This window comes from Babesia bigemina (genome assembly GCF_000981445.1).
Source record: "Babesia bigemina genome assembly Bbig001, chromosome : III".
In the NCBI taxonomy this organism is placed as follows: domain Eukaryota; phylum Apicomplexa; class Aconoidasida; order Piroplasmida; family Babesiidae; genus Babesia; species Babesia bigemina.
The window spans coordinates 2,548,838-2,564,223 of record NC_027218.1 but is presented as its reverse complement, the minus strand read 5'-3'; the positions used below and the strand labels follow the sequence as shown (position 1 = coordinate 2,564,223).

Below are 15,386 nucleotides of genomic sequence, written 5' to 3'. Positions count from 1 at the left end.
ACGTATTCTTGGAGTTAGATTGAAGCTGATTTGTGGAACAACCTGCGCAGGATTATAAATCGTTTACGCCGTAAATATAGGTTGCGTAACAACACTGTGAGACGACCAATGAAAGGGGTTCACAAGTAACGGTGTACACCTCGAGGTTGGAGATAGTTAACCTCTAGGCCTTTGTGGGATGTCTCATACTTGTAAGGATCAGCATAAGCATCAAGCACAAAATCTACCGTCGCAGTCGTGTAGATCGGTGTAGGAAAACAATGTTGCGTCGTTGAGGCTAGGGCAATTATTAGCCTGTCAACCGCCGTTACTGCAGATTGCGCAGAGTCCCTTCCGACATATACATTGCCAATAATTTACGGACAGGCGATGTCTCGTGCGCTTTTCGTTTTCATAACTTGCGGCTACAGAGCCGGGTCCAGGCACGCAAAGAGGCAAACCCGCGCAATAGGCAGATGGAAACACGGAGGCTGGGAAGTAGACGTGGCGGACCCCTACACAAGATAACTATCCTACGTTGGTATCTTCGGGTGCGGAACTAGTATAAATGTTGCATAACAACGTAGATATAATTACGAGATTAGAAGAATTATCTGTCAATACCCAAATGCAACGACATACGGCGAAGCACAAAAAACTTTTGCGCATTTTACCCTGAGTCAAATATGGATCTTTAGACGTGGGATAGAATCAACGCGTAGCCCGTACGTTGAATCGATCGCGTATGCTAGAAACGTGATTTCAGCATCGCTGATGAGCCATCGAACCGTGTAAAAATGTCACTACCGTTGAGCGTGGGTAAATGTTGATTCACATCCCAGGAATTATGTCGCGATAATCGCGTGATGCGGTGACTGCCGTTGAATTGCACATCTGCGAACGATCTGTGACTCGGTGCAATTGCATAATGGCGGATTCTCAAACGTGGGATACGGAGCAGAGGCGCCAACAAGCAGCGATCCGTACAAGAATGGGATGGAGTAATTGCATGCCAAACTGTGTGGAGGCGCTGTATACGCGCTTAGATAACATTGCGAAGAGTGTTAGGCATTGCATTAGAAAGGAACCATCTGGAGACCCCAAAACGGGGAGTTTTGCCATACTTAAGAGCTCCCTTGTTATCTATATCGTAGTATTTTTGTTCAGGTTGGTTTTCGATGCACCTGTGTTGTCAAATGTGCCAATCGTGGATTATTGTTCATAGGGTCGTTGATTTTTCATCTGTGGACATATGTGATGATGAATGTTCGCATCTGTATTAAATTTGCAGCCTCGTCATAAACAAAACAACGTTCCATGGTAGGTGTATAGGGCGCGTTGATTACAGTCTTACGGACATAAACGCGCCATATTACTCACCGCTGGGGTACAGCGCCTGTGAGCACAATACCAACAGCGCGGCAGACAGCATCAGCTTCTACTCCAACGGCGAGGACAACGGTTACCCGTCCATAGGTGCCCTTGAGCTCAATGCCTCATTTTCCGCGTATTACGGGCCCAAATGGCGCACGCTGAACATTCTGGGTTGCGCAGATACCAACTATATAAGGCACTACGGCGAGTGGTTCCGGATGTTTACCGCAATCGCGCTGCACGGTGGATGGCTCCATCTATTGAATAACTCTGTGGCACAGGTCATCATATTTTACGTCATTGAGCCGGTTAGTTGCGTCATCATGAAATGACTGTATCAATGCATGTCGCCCCGTGCGGTAACAGAACACGATTCATGTTCAGGAGTGGGGATTCCTCCGTACGCTGGTAGGGTACCTCGTTACAGGTTACGGTGGGTACCTGGTTGGCGTGGTGTTCGTGCCCTGCCTCAAGCAGGTCGGTTCTTCGGGAATACAGTTAGGGTTCATTGGTGCAATAGTGCCATATTGCGTGGAGCATTGGTATGCCATGGGCTCCCCCGAACTCATTCTATTCCTAAGTCTGACGATTTTCGTGGTGGATTTCGCTGCTATGGACAAAACTGTCAGCGCTCACATCCATGTGGTACGTTCATTCCTCTAGACGATTTAGTGAATGCTTACTGCGCTTATTTTATTTGCCCAAGTTGGGAATAATCGGTACAAATCCATATGATAATGCTGCTTCCGACCGGTTTTCTTGGATGCGTTACTGATATTGCGTGAATTGTGTACATGCGTAACACTATCCACATGGTTCACAGGGCGGGTACATTTTCGGTCTCCTATACGGTTTTGCGACCATCAAATCGGTGGCTCTTTTTGACAGAGGTGTTCCTTATCAGCGTTTTGTGATAAGGTACTTCTCTAGATGGATGAGTGATGCCAAGAAGGCACAGTACATTCGCGCTATTGCCAAATCGAGCCAAAGTGAAGCACTTGCCAGGTTCCAATACGAGTCCGAAGCCAAGGCCAACGAGCGGCATTGGGGTTGCATCAAACATATAATGGGAATTTATCCATTCGGTCCACATCGCATGAGGCGTCGCGACATCATTACTAGGGTCACAGCGCTCACCATTATGGTTGGTCAATTACAGTTAGTCTCATCCCACAAACATATACAGGCATTTATGGCGCTATTCCTATTCCTGGGATTGTACGATGAATCTACATATACAAGCGTAATCACAAACATGACGGGTATATTCAGCAGTGCGTGCACTTGCTGTTACATCAAAAGAGATGCAACTAATGCATACCAAGCACTTCAAGTTGAGTTTTTGAAGGGGAGATACTTCTGTTTTAGTTCTATAGAATACGCTGAACGCTACTGCGTGGAATTGTAGCTCTTTAAACCCCTTGCGTTAATGTAATCTCTGCCCAACCTATTTGCCTAACGTGCGGTGATCGGCTGCACCTATAGCTTGCCTCTTTGCGTGCCTGGACCCGGCTCTGTAGCCGCAGGTTATGAAAACGAAAAGCGCACGAGGCATCGCCTGTCTTTGAATTATTGGTTATGTATGTCGAAAGGGGCTCTGCGCATTCTGCAGTAGCGACGGTGGACAGACTAATTATTATATCAGTATTAACGACAGCTGATTGCTTCTCTATACCGATATACACAAATGTGACGGTAGCACTCCAGCGGTACGCGACAAATACGTCCGATGGACTGATACCATGACCTTTCCGTTACCAGTATGTTGTAAATTATGAACCGAAATATTTAAAACATTCAATGTGTGGACTGTGTTGTTACATATGTCTGGTCTATTCATCAATTCTCGCGATTACAACTACTGAGGAAAATTCTCAGCTAACCAGACGGCTGCTACTATCCTCGGAAAAACCGTAATTTGCAATCACAAAAATTACTCGTTATCAACATGTGGTAAAGTTTTATTACATTTGATCAGTTCGAACTGTATATTTAAGAAGTCAGCTGCAATTATATGAATTGTGCTCCCCGAAACAGACAACGCCATCAATCACCATGGGACCCTCTCGCTTGAAGCGCACGTTGACACTATGCGCAATGCTTCTGAATTGGATTAAATGTGTCAATGCATTGATATGTGATTTCGCATATCCGGATGATTTACTTGCCAGACACGCTCTCGTAACGTGTCAAATGGACATCGACTACTCTGGCCCAGTAACCGCCATCTGCCCGAGCAGCGTAGATGACACGAATTACATCTGGCATCCGCAACAAACCGTTGATCAGGACGTTCATCTTAACGCTTATGTCAATGAAAATCGCAAGTTCAAGTCCGTTGCCATTTCGGATGTCGTGCGCTCTGAAGCCCACACTCCAATAATATGGTTCGAACCAGACGTTTCTCAAACGAAGTTGCATTTAAACACGTCAGCCAACGATTTGATTGCCATTACCGAACACCGTCTGATATTCATTTGCGGGCCTCAAGATTTTATTTTGACTGAAGCAATACAGCTTTATCTTCACCTTAACCGCCACCGCTTCGATGGCCAAACCCAGATGCTAACGTTCCCATGGGATGACTCCACGCCGCTCACTCATCAAAGTGCTCATACAGCTCGAGGTTTGGGTGTTCTTACTTTGAATCGGTTGAATCGACATCTGCCTCTTCAAGGGTGTGGCAGCCGTCCCTCTCCACTCTTTTCTTTGGACAGTGAGGTCACTGTGGACCCTATCACCGGTGTTCGTTCATGTGTGGCGGATCCTATGTCAAAACTCCCTATCGGATTTGTTTGCGAAGGCAGGATTGAACCTTCTGATTGCATGAGATCACTCATCGACCATAATGGAGAGGTTGTGGATGCCCCTGAACCATACGCATACTGGAATTTTTACAACAGCAAACCCTGGATAATAGCCGAATATTTCAATCAATTAGCACTGCCACCTTTCAATGGTAAATGTTGGTGTAAAGATCACGAAACAGATCAAGTGAAGGCTACCATTGAGATCCGTGCGAAAAGCGAATACGTCTGTGACATCGCAAACATGATATGCCTCAATCGATGGCACCCAGTAACTGGCCCTTGGTGTTCCGTTGTACTACACCCTGGCAGTACGTTGACCATAAAGTTCCCAGTAAAGGGTGTCTATTGGGATTCTCGTAGCGCTCATTGTGCGGCTACCTCATTAATTCATAATATTCCTAAGTTTACATTCAAGACAGACTTCTTTCCTACGGACTTGCTTAGGCTGCGACAACTGAGCTCACAGTATGATGTTGATGCTTACGAGGAAGTCTTGTACCATGAAACCCTTGCTGGAGATGCCCTCGATCTGGATGTTTCACAAATGTTCCGGGGAGAGGTGAAGCTGAAGTACCATGCGGGCAAACCTCTCGCTCTAATAAGAGGTATAAATTCATTCCATTTTAATTGGTCGTTGATATACAAACACATGGCTCTCTTTGATATGATTCGCGCAATCGTGAATGTATCCTTTGCGTTTACTCATCAGTACACAATTACGGGTTGCGACCGAGAACAAACAAATCTCTTCGATCACAATTTTAGCAAGGATTATTGTTATACTAGTTCGATGGGGAACGGTATAGGGGGCATTTATGAGTGTGCGTTTCGTCTCAAGTGGGGAAGTTTGCGAGCTGGCATTCGCTGCAGACAAAATGAAGAGCTGTTACCAAACAACTGTGACAACGTGGCATATGATCTCTACTCCAATCAAATTGTGCCATTTCCTGGATCCCTTCGCAATGTAACACCATATCCCATGCAAGGATTTAAGGTATTGGATTTTGAATTTCGCAACGAAAATCCCGTAATCCATGCATGTGTCTGTGTTGATCAACGTGGATACGAAACCTCCAGGATCATTTTAGAGTATGACCATCAAAAGCACTATACCTACGGAATTAATAGCCAAAGCGCACTTCACACCTCACTCCCATTCATATGGATAGTTTGGCCGGATACACAAGCGTTAGTTGAGGTACCAACAGCGCCAATATGTGTCAAGATACAAGATATACCCCAGGAGTCTATTGCAATGCGCGTTGGGGAAACCTTGAACCTACATTGTGGCATTGATTCCGCAGCGTCTTTGCAATATGACCCTTTCGTCCTTGGAACAGATGATGACGATATGGCAACGATATGGCTCCCAGAACAAACTGCAGAATTTCATTATGCCATTGAGCCAGCAGGAGATGGAGTTGGACTTCTTCGTATGAGATACACAGATTCGATGGCCACTTCTTCGGGCAGTTTACGAATCACCAACTACACCCACTTAACGGCATATAAATCGTTAAGAATAGAAACTATTGGAAGCGCCATTCTGATCTCCAAAGATTCTGTCCACAAGGACCACGCTCCGTTGACATTCGTCTGCGGCAAAACACTTAAACCATCTGGGGAGTCCGCCACCACTGGCAATGCGTCCACCTCAAACACCTCTGTAGAACGTAATTTGCAGGTCGAAGAATCGCCAAAACAATATGCGTGGAGCCTAGTACACGTTAACATCAAGACCACGGACCCCTACATGCAAGGCTGCGGTGTCACCTATGAATCAGATGAGTTGTTCAAGCCTGAGACACCCAAAATCTACGATGAGAACGGACAAGAAATCGGCTGCAGGATAGACCTACAGGCTGGGGGCGAGGCAGCATTCTACTGCCCAGCACCCTACGTCCTGGACCCACCCAATTGCTTTAACCAAGTTTACGTGAACGGAGACGTGACCAACGTAAACAACATCAGCAATTCGTTAGTAGCGTCACATTCCAACCACTTCGTTACCTTGCGGTTCGACGGTTCGCAGATGGGACCCGGAGAAGCGCTGCGCGAAACGCCGCCCTTGGAGTGCCGATGTGTCACTATCAAGGGTATTGTTCTCTCCACCATCCAGATTGACAACTACTACGCCTAGTAATGCTTAACTCACATTTTGGTAACTCGTTTTGCAATTATACACTTTAATTGTCAGTTCATGTTGGTCGTTATGTTGGTTTGTCTCTTCACTGGCATCATAGGTTTTTGTTGAAATTACTGTAGTTGCAAATCCAATAGCACTTTTTAGTCTTTATAACTTCTGTGTAAAACATAATGGCTGGTTACTAGATTGAAATGAAAATACATCTCACTTCTTCGTTATACACTTTCTACTGTGGTAAACCGGGAAGGTGGGCTACTATCGTTTCCATGTATGATCAAAATTCCAAAAACCGACGACTTCCTTAATACGTAGAAACGAGTAATAACTGGTGCTTAGCGATGGATGCCACTCATTTCACAAATGTTAACAAGCAACCACCACTAGCCGCCTTGCTGCGTCGAACAATGGGTTGCGAGACAGACGCCTACTGCCTTAACTCATCGTCATGTGCTCACGATAGACTTGATGAAATGTTATGTAATGTTGCAGTAAGTCACATTGGTAAATGCAAACTGCGACTATAGGAGCAACCCAACTCGGTAACAGCCCACAGATTGATGGGATGGGCAACAACAAAACATATGATTGCTCATGTTGAGATGTTAATAAGTAATGCGATGATAATCGTGTTGGAAAGGGGATGAGTTCTGGATGTCGGTGAAGGGCGTTCGGCAAATCTCAGCTGCATCGGGTGACTGATATCAAGGCTGGGACACTAGACCTTACATAAACTTAAGTAGTTTTGCGCTTTAATAGTGACTATATAGAGACGATGATGATACATGAGATCGAGTGCCAATTATTGGAGCTAAGTGGTTAATCGAAGGGCGAAGCGTTGGTAGGTAGATGTTTTAAAGCCCACAATAGGTGGGGATGAGTAAAGTGTATAGCGTTATAGAATATGGCAGTGTGGCTCTCGAGACATGTTGTAGTTGTGACGGTAACGAATACGACGCATTACTCCATGGTTAAGTTTACAACATCCAAATCATAATGTAGACATATATGTGGGGTAGGCTCATCAGTCTAACTATGACTGGCTGGGTGTGGCGTTTCTGTGGTGAGAAACGCGCCGTTGTGATATCCTGCCGGAGTGGTTAATGACGGATACCTGGGTGCTCCCCTAGTGCCTGGAGGATACGGCTTGGCGGCGTCACAATGCTGGGCCACGACTGTTGCCCAGACCTTCACTCGGACAACTCATGGGTATGCCATCTGATAGTTGTGTCCCAGACGTCAACGTGCGTCAGGATCCGGTGTCTCCGGACTCCTGGGCTTGTCACAATCTTGCCTACACAGGTAGGTGGGATGTTTATAATATAATCGCCCTGTCTAGTGGGTTTTGAGAGGGCACGATGAGTCTTTTACTGTTGTAATATAATGCGTCATGTAGTTAATAAACTAATCACTTTGTAGCATTTACATGTCGCGCACGTGTTTGAGTATCCTGTATTTCCAGACAGCGTCACCTGAGCGGTGTGCTCACACGAGTATTTCCTGGTTCACATGATATGGAAGTTTGCAGGCGCTTAGCGTGTAGTTTGAAGTAATAGAAATGGCGAATATACAACTGAACACTCTTAAGGAGTGTCTCCAGTTCCTGGAGTGGTTGAGGCAGGATGCTAATATGCGGGCCCAGGTGGCAACTGTGCTGCACGGGCGTATTAAGAATTATTATAAGGGTAAAAACACAGAACATGACATAAAACAGTCATTAAATCACTTTCTCAATAACGTGTCGGCTTTTTATACGAGATTATGCTACAATCCGGACGCGGGCAAATATCGCAACCAAAACCCCAATGACATTGTCAACACTCTGTTGGAATGTCTCCCCAAATTCCTCGCCGCTATGTATTATCTATGGTACTGCGTAAATCCGACTTTCGATAAACTCGGCGGCGGCGGGTGGAAACACGACTGGCCTGGTGGATCGGCGTCTTGGGCGGGTGACTATGGCGGTGATCTTGACAAGTATCTCCAAGCACAATCCAACGAAACAAAATACGGCGGTATGATGCCCGGAGGCTTCGCGTATGGAGACATAAAATACAACAAAGCCAGTGGTTACTACCAGGGTTATAACATGGCTGTGGGCCTTGAGAACATTTTGAACAAATATCGCAACATGCACAATTTTTTCAGCGATATCTTTGTCACTTCTACGTTGTCCACTGCTGGCATACATAAGGTTAACGCTGGTAACGCCGTTGCATTGGTGGGGACGTTTTGCGGGATTGTAAAACAAAAAGATGAAAGTTTTAGAAACAATGTAGAATCACCCGGCAAACCTATATGTTGGCAGGACTTAATAAAGCATTGCGCACATCTTCAAAGACAATTTGGGAGGATGTTCACCAAGAAACGCTTTGACCACACCGGACAGTCGCCAGAATCTAGAAAGCTTAACGAAGCGATATTTGCAAAAGAAACGGCAAATTGGTTTCGGATAAATCTCGACAACGTGAAGAGAACCTTGGAGGGAATTAAACCGTATTACGGGGATCTGGGGGGATATTTCACCCACAATCTTTTCCCCTACGGATTCACGTTTTTTAGCGATCATCGTTACACAGCTCAGAGCAAGGATGTGGAAACTTTGAAAAACGATTGGAACACTGTCATTGGTGAGCTTAAGAAAGAGGGTGATGGTTTGGCCAAACTTAAAAAAATTTTGGAAGGTGAGTATAGAGTTTCGTGCCCAGTGAGGCCTCCACCAGAACCAGCGGTTCCGTCTGCCAAGCTCCCCAACTCCCCCAAACAAGTTATACCGGAGAATAAATCGTCGCCTCCAACTGAAACTAAATCCACTACAACAAAAGCTAAGTCACCTCAGGGTAAAAAAGCCAACGGAGCTCCAAATCAAGGCACTACAGGGAATGGACAGCAGAACCCAAAAAGCAGTAATAATGCATCTCAAAATCAAAATAGAGGTCAAAGTGGAGGAAAGCCTCCAACTTCATCAACTACCACAACTTCTCCATCTCCGCCTATCGGTAGTGCAGGAGCTCCAGGGCCGGCAGGGCCTCAAGGTGGGAGAGGAAATAAAGGGCCTGATAGTACCACGTCTACAACATCTACACTAAAAAATACAGTGTCACCGCAACAGCCTTCTTCACCGCAACCAGTGCATCCATCTCCAGCCTCTCCCACCGGTCATCCTGCAGGCACTGGCTCCCCTGGTCAGTCAGGTGGCGGGAGTGGGAGTTCAAATGGCGGTGGTGCTCCGGGTCAAAAGGCTGCCGCCTCTCCAGCTCCGAAACCTCAGACTCCCAGTGATACAAGTTCACGCCCTCAGTCATCTGTTGTCCCTGCTCCGGGTGGTGTCCCTAGCACCGGTAGTGGCCATGGTCTTCCTGGAGCTGTTCAACCGGGTGGTAATGGGCGGGGTAATGATACGCAGGGCGGTGGTCTTAAAACTCAACAGCCTGCTACCTCTCCACAGAATCTTACCACTCAGCTTTCAAGTGTTCAACCTGAGAGGTCTGGTACACCTGGTGCCTCTGCTCCCGGTGCTGGTAACGGTGGTGTCCCCGGTTCCAGTGGTGGTACGGGGCCTAGTTCTAGCACCACTCAACAAAATGGTCGAGGTACACCGCAAGCTCCCACCACCGCTACTACTACGACAACCACTGGTTCGGGTGCTGGTTCAGGTGGCGGCGGCGGGGTTGGCGGAGCTGTAAGTTCACCGGGGACGGCAGGGAAGGATCAGGGGGCTGGTAATTCTCAGATTCAGAAAAAGTGCCCTGAAGGCAAGTCACTTATGAGTCTATGGCCTGATGGCCCCGAGTACTGCGTACCGAAGTATGACTTTAATGACCCTAAAACAACCGACCCCGTATGGGACAAAGTCAACGAAAAATTGCGTGATGAAGACATTCAAAAGACTGTAGAGAGAAATATACAAAAACAAAATTCACAAATGCCGCATCCTCCCAGACGCCAAACAAGGCCTGACAATCCTAATGCCGTACTACCAGCTCATTCTAACAGTCGCCACCCTGGTCCTCAACATCACCCCATCGATCCATTGAGAAGCGGTGACGTACAGGTGGATGCGATTGATGTACCCACACCGGTTCTTGGTGGCAACATTATTAAACCTAAGTCACAACAATTTCCTCCATATGATCTCGATGCGTTAACGGGGATCACAGTCAGCGTAGCCCCTGATCTAAAGCTACAGTCTTTCAATGACATACAAAATATGAATGCATCACACAATAAAATGAGTACGATAAGGGATCGTTTGTACAGTAGAAGTCACATGCGTGTTGGTAATGTCGACATCTCTCGCCCATCTCCACCTATTTCCGTAGAAATCACAAAAGCTGTGAGTGTAGATAAGGACGATATTAAGAAGCCGTTGATGGCAGGTGGTTACCCACTGGCGGCATTAGACGTTCAAGGAGAGGTGCTACACGGTTTTGACGATTCATTGGCCTTCGAATTAAGCGGCGAAGAGATTCCGGAGGAATCTGACCATATATTGCAGAAAGAGATATCTGCGCAGGCACAATGGCAAGAGATGCAGAAAAGTGACATGCTTACAGGTATTCAAAGAGATATTACGCAATCGGCTAAGCGTTTGGATGAAGGTGCCGTGTTCGTGTCAGGTGATAAAATCGAATTCCCACAACCTGCAGACATGGTAGGTAGAGTTGTGAAAAATAATGCTAACTCTGAGTTGAAGAGAATGCAGGAGGCACAGAAATATATTCGTTCAAACGACTTTGCAGTCACTGGTGATATAATTCCCATTCCAAATATTCCACCTAAGCCCCTTCCGTTACTCCCCGCCATTGGCATTCCGGCCGGCAAACCATTAAAAGAGGCCAAGCAAATATCGCCCTTACCGCCGCTGCCGTACCCACTCTCCGTTCCTGCCATTGCTTCTGAGCCTGAAGGCATTGATCTGACAAAACAGAAACGTACCACGGAACGTACGCCCGTGATACTCCCGGAGGTCATCCCTCCTCTCACTGGGCAGCTTGACGTCCTACCCATGGAAAATTCAACCGACTTTTTCGGCACCCCAATTGTACAGACACCAAGTCATATCCCAACAGTCTACATTCCACAAGACAGTGCTTTCGAGACCTTTGTGCCGTCGGAACCAACAGGCGATCCCATTGCTGATCCCAAGACAAAGCCTCCGCGGAAATCCCTCACTCCGGTAGAAATCGAAGCTCATCCAGGGGTAATGATTGATGAACCGATATGTCAGCTGTATTCCCCAGAGTTGGTCACAAAAAAGGTTCCTAGCACTGATCACAGTATACCGCCGCCCCGAACTCTTCGTGAGATGCTGTGCTGGATCAGCGATTTGCCGCATGCCCTGGGATATGCCGATTTAATCAATCACCTTGCGAATTCGTTTGAGGGTTCTGAATCAATAGATGTTTCCCCAGAATCTATTTCATCGGAGGATGTCACCGAAGCTTTGTCCGAGACCTGTGGCCACGCGAGCTCCGTGCTGGCAGGTATCCAAGAGCCTGTGCCCATTGACCTTAACAAGTTGCATTATGAACGCTACGGCGCTCCACTGATGTACTACTCTGAAGACCCCTACACGCTTCTATGCCAATTGCTGAGCTACGTCTACGCCACTTATCATCAGTTATCGTTTTTGCGCACTCAGTGCCGGAGGGAGTCCCACCAGGGTGGATGGCGTGACTGCCAGTACGGTAAAAATGTAAAGGCATCTTATTCGCGGCAGTGCACCGAAGATCCATTAGACCCCATGAAATTACAAGGTCACGGCTGTAATCCATCCCCGCTGCAAGGTTTTCTCACTGACCAGTCAGATCTCTCCACCTACTGGTATCAGAGGAATGATGTATGCCGAAGGAGCCGCATTAAAATGGGTTTCGTCGCAAAGAATTTTCGTAATGATTCGAAGCACGGATTTTACATCTACAACTTTTTGACTGGGGCGTGTTATCAGAATCACGACCCACTCGAGAAGCTATGCAGATATCTTGTCTGCCTCACCAAGAGGACACCGCGTACGACAGGGGAGCTTGTGTCGTTCTTCCATCATTTCGGTAATTCACTTCATGATGTGTATTCAAATGAATTGTTGTCACTGGGATCATCTCTCACCAGGTCACATGCCGACTGCCCCGACTGGGACCATCTCAAGAACTCTGACCTTCAAGCTGTCAAGGGCATCCGTGGTTCCGAGTCTCTCAACGTCATATCCAAAAACAACCACAACCACAACCACGACAAGGAACATCCCCGTACCCTGTCCATGCTGCTTGGATGCAGCGATGACCATAAGAACTGCCCTCCACACTGCTCGCCCATCACCTACCGGGCCTACGCCCTGTACTCTCATGCCTTCGCCCACACCTACCTCAGCTGGACGGTGTACCTGCCGGACAGACTGTTGGAGTCACTTGAAAAATTGCACTACGAGCTCAAGAAGCACGTTAGTATCAAGTGTTCATCCCTCCACTCATGCCCAGATGTCCTGCCCCTCCTCTACACTCACGGGTTCACGCCGCCGGAGGTGGGATCGCAGGTGTCACTCACATGTTCAGATGTCATTTGTGAGCTTAAGGATGTGATCACCGGCAAGCCTATCGCATCACTCATGACTGCCATGGACGATTTCCTCTACAACATCCGGGAGCCGTTCATCTTCACTCTCGTCGCACTGTGGTCCACAGCATTACTCATCTTCGCCAACACGATGCTGTACCGCCTGGACGTGCTCCACATCCGATCACACCTTATTCGCACCAAGGCTTCCCACCACATCGACGTCAAGGCCTTACTCACTAAAGGACGGAAGATGTTATCACTTTACAAAGACGTCGACTACTTCGACGAGGACCCTATTGGTCAACTTGTTATTTAATGATCATTACCTCATTCATCTAGTCATTACTTGCCTTGTGATGGATCGCATTACAGCACTAGTGGTTAGTTGTGTTACCGCAGAATCTATGGCACCGTGATGTGAGAAAAGCCTGACTGCTTCCAGGCATAGCCTGGCTAGTGCAGTCCACTTGAAATATGACTGAGTCCGGTAAGCTGAGTTGTGAGTTACCTGTGAGAGATGTCTACGGCATCTCACGTGGCCAGTGCTGTAAAACTGGGTGATTGGTCATCAACGTAGGCCACTGAATAGGACCACATTAAGTCACTTATATCGTATGTTATGAGTGGTTGACATGGTATCATCGCGTGCGCCTCTATTCAGTGTCACCGGGACTGTGACGTGATGGCCAATGGACGGCGAGGTTGTGACATTGATGGTAATAGTGCAAATGAGAAACACGATAACTAAGTAATGTGGTTCACTTAGGCACTCATTATGACAGAAATGTTACAGCAGTCCTAGGCACTGCCAACGTTGAACGGTCTGTGATGGTTGGAGTGACTGCTCCACTGGCACAGGTTGACCTGCATGCCACGGCCAGGATGGTATCAACATGCTTTATCTTGGTTGTACTTCAGTTGTGATAGCTGCATAGTTGTGATGTGAGTGGCGGTGCACTGGATGGTCATCATCTGGCTGCTACCGTGGCGCCGATGGTAGATGGTCAGTGTCCTTGCTGACGTGCGTGTTCATGAGTGGTTGGTGAGTGCGTTGCTAGGTGCGTGTTCATGAGTGGTTGGTGAGTGCGTTGCTTAAGTGATTTATATGTTCGCAGGTTGAGGGGACTGGGAGCGGCAGTGGTACGTGTTGCAGTTGGTGAGTGCGTTGCTAGGTGATTGACATGTTTGCAGGCTGAGGGGACTGGGCGCGGCAGTGGTACGTGTTTTAGTAGGTGAGTGCGTTGCTTAGGTTATTGATATGCTTGCTGTTTGAGTGGAGTGGGAGGGGAAGGGTAAGATGGGAGGGAGGACGTACAGGTACGGTACTTCATGCGGAGAGTGTGTTTATGGATGTAAAACGTTTCAGTTTTGTAATTGCTGTCGCTGGTGTTGCACAAAATGTAAGGGTGGCCTATGCTACGGATGTTTAATGCATTTCCGAAATCACCAAGGCAGCAGTTATTGCCATCCCAGGGGATGTGCCTCCCAAAGAAAAACGTGTAGCGACATTTACATTTGTGGATGTAACTGTTGTCTTGAAAAACGTACACGTGCAGAAGTTGCTGCCTCCGTCTCTCTTCCTTCCACCGGTGCAGAGTCTTCTGCTCCCTCCGGTGTCGTCCCTCTCCCCGGTGTTACCAACGCTCTCCACGGTGAACAGCCTTCAACCGGAGACCCTAATGCAAAAGCCTCCACACCTTTCCGCCCAGACCCCCAAGCCATCGCCGCCGTCATCGTTGCCATCATCGTCGCCATCATCCTGCTCGACCTGTGCATCTTCCGCTTTCCGGTGGGCCGCAACATTCGCGATTTCCTCGTACGCAAGATGCCCTTCTGCATCGCGTTCTACAGCTAATACCAGCAATTTGTTAGCGCAATTTTCGTAATCCACATCCCACAGATCACCTAACTGGCAACTGACATCTAATGTTATAGACAGTAATGATTGCGTTGATGATCAATCAAATGAGCAGCGAGGTAGACATAACCCCCGCCCCTTACATCATCGCCGCCGTCGCCGTCCTTTTCATGATGAATGACGGTTTGTAGCTTATGCTTCGTAGACAGACGGAGGATGGTGCTTGCAATAATGATTTTGAGAACGGATGCAAATTTTGCGCCTCACGCATCGCCCATCCCTCTACGATACCACAGCCTCACCAACCTATCAAGTTTTTAGATAATGGAAATTCGCTGAGATGGCGTCTTGTTGGTTAATTTGTTGGCGTTAGTGACCTCATCTCAAGAGAAAAGTTGAACTGATTTGGTGGTAGTCCAGGCCTTTACCTGATGAGGGATGCACCATGTGACGTGGTGGGCCATCTGTTAGGTTAGCAAGTGGCATGTGGTTGAGAGATGTTGTATAGTGGCGTGCTTAGCGGCTGAATTGTACTGATCGGAAACAACAAACTAGGAATTCAGGGGAGCTGGTCACTTATCAGAATAACCAGGGTTGAACAAAGCAGATGTTTGGTAGACTTGGCGCTTCTCGTGGATACTACATTTTTGGTTGCTGTATTGTTACA

At 47.4% G+C, this 15,386-nt stretch overlaps 4 protein-coding genes across 4 annotated transcripts; all 4 read left to right on the top strand.

Moving 5' to 3' along the window:
• Positions 1–907: 907 nt before the first annotated feature.
• Positions 908–2,761, top strand: BBBOND_0310300 (RHOMBOID-RELATED, putative; the record flags this gene model as incomplete). Its single annotated transcript, XM_012913859.1, has 5 exons — positions 908–1,146; positions 1,271–1,661; positions 1,738–1,998; positions 2,177–2,497; positions 2,540–2,761. 5 exons carry the CDS (start codon positions 908–910, stop codon positions 2,759–2,761), a joined length of 1,434 nt encoding a protein of 477 aa, XP_012769313.1.
• A 647-nt stretch (positions 2,762–3,408) lies between these two features.
• Positions 3,409–6,303, top strand: BBBOND_0310290 (hypothetical protein; the record flags this gene model as incomplete). Its single annotated transcript, XM_012913858.1, has 1 exon — positions 3,409–6,303. The coding sequence occupies one exon, from the start codon at positions 3,409–3,411 to the stop codon at positions 6,301–6,303; it is 2,895 nt and encodes a 964-aa protein (XP_012769312.1).
• Positions 6,304–7,864: 1,561 nt separating this feature from the next.
• Positions 7,865–13,177, top strand: BBBOND_0310280 (hypothetical protein; the record flags this gene model as incomplete). The annotated part of the gene is made up of 1 exon (XM_012913857.1): positions 7,865–13,177. One exon carries the CDS (start codon positions 7,865–7,867, stop codon positions 13,175–13,177), a length of 5,313 nt encoding a protein of 1,770 aa, XP_012769311.1.
• A 684-nt stretch (positions 13,178–13,861) lies between these two features.
• Positions 13,862–14,716, top strand: BBBOND_0310270 (hypothetical protein; the record flags this gene model as incomplete). The annotated part of the gene is made up of 5 exons (XM_012913856.1): positions 13,862–13,899; positions 13,977–14,001; positions 14,053–14,077; positions 14,136–14,199; positions 14,335–14,716. The coding sequence occupies 5 exons, from the start codon at positions 13,862–13,864 to the stop codon at positions 14,714–14,716; spliced, it is 534 nt and encodes a 177-aa protein (XP_012769310.1).
• Positions 14,717–15,386: the final 670 nt, after the last annotated feature.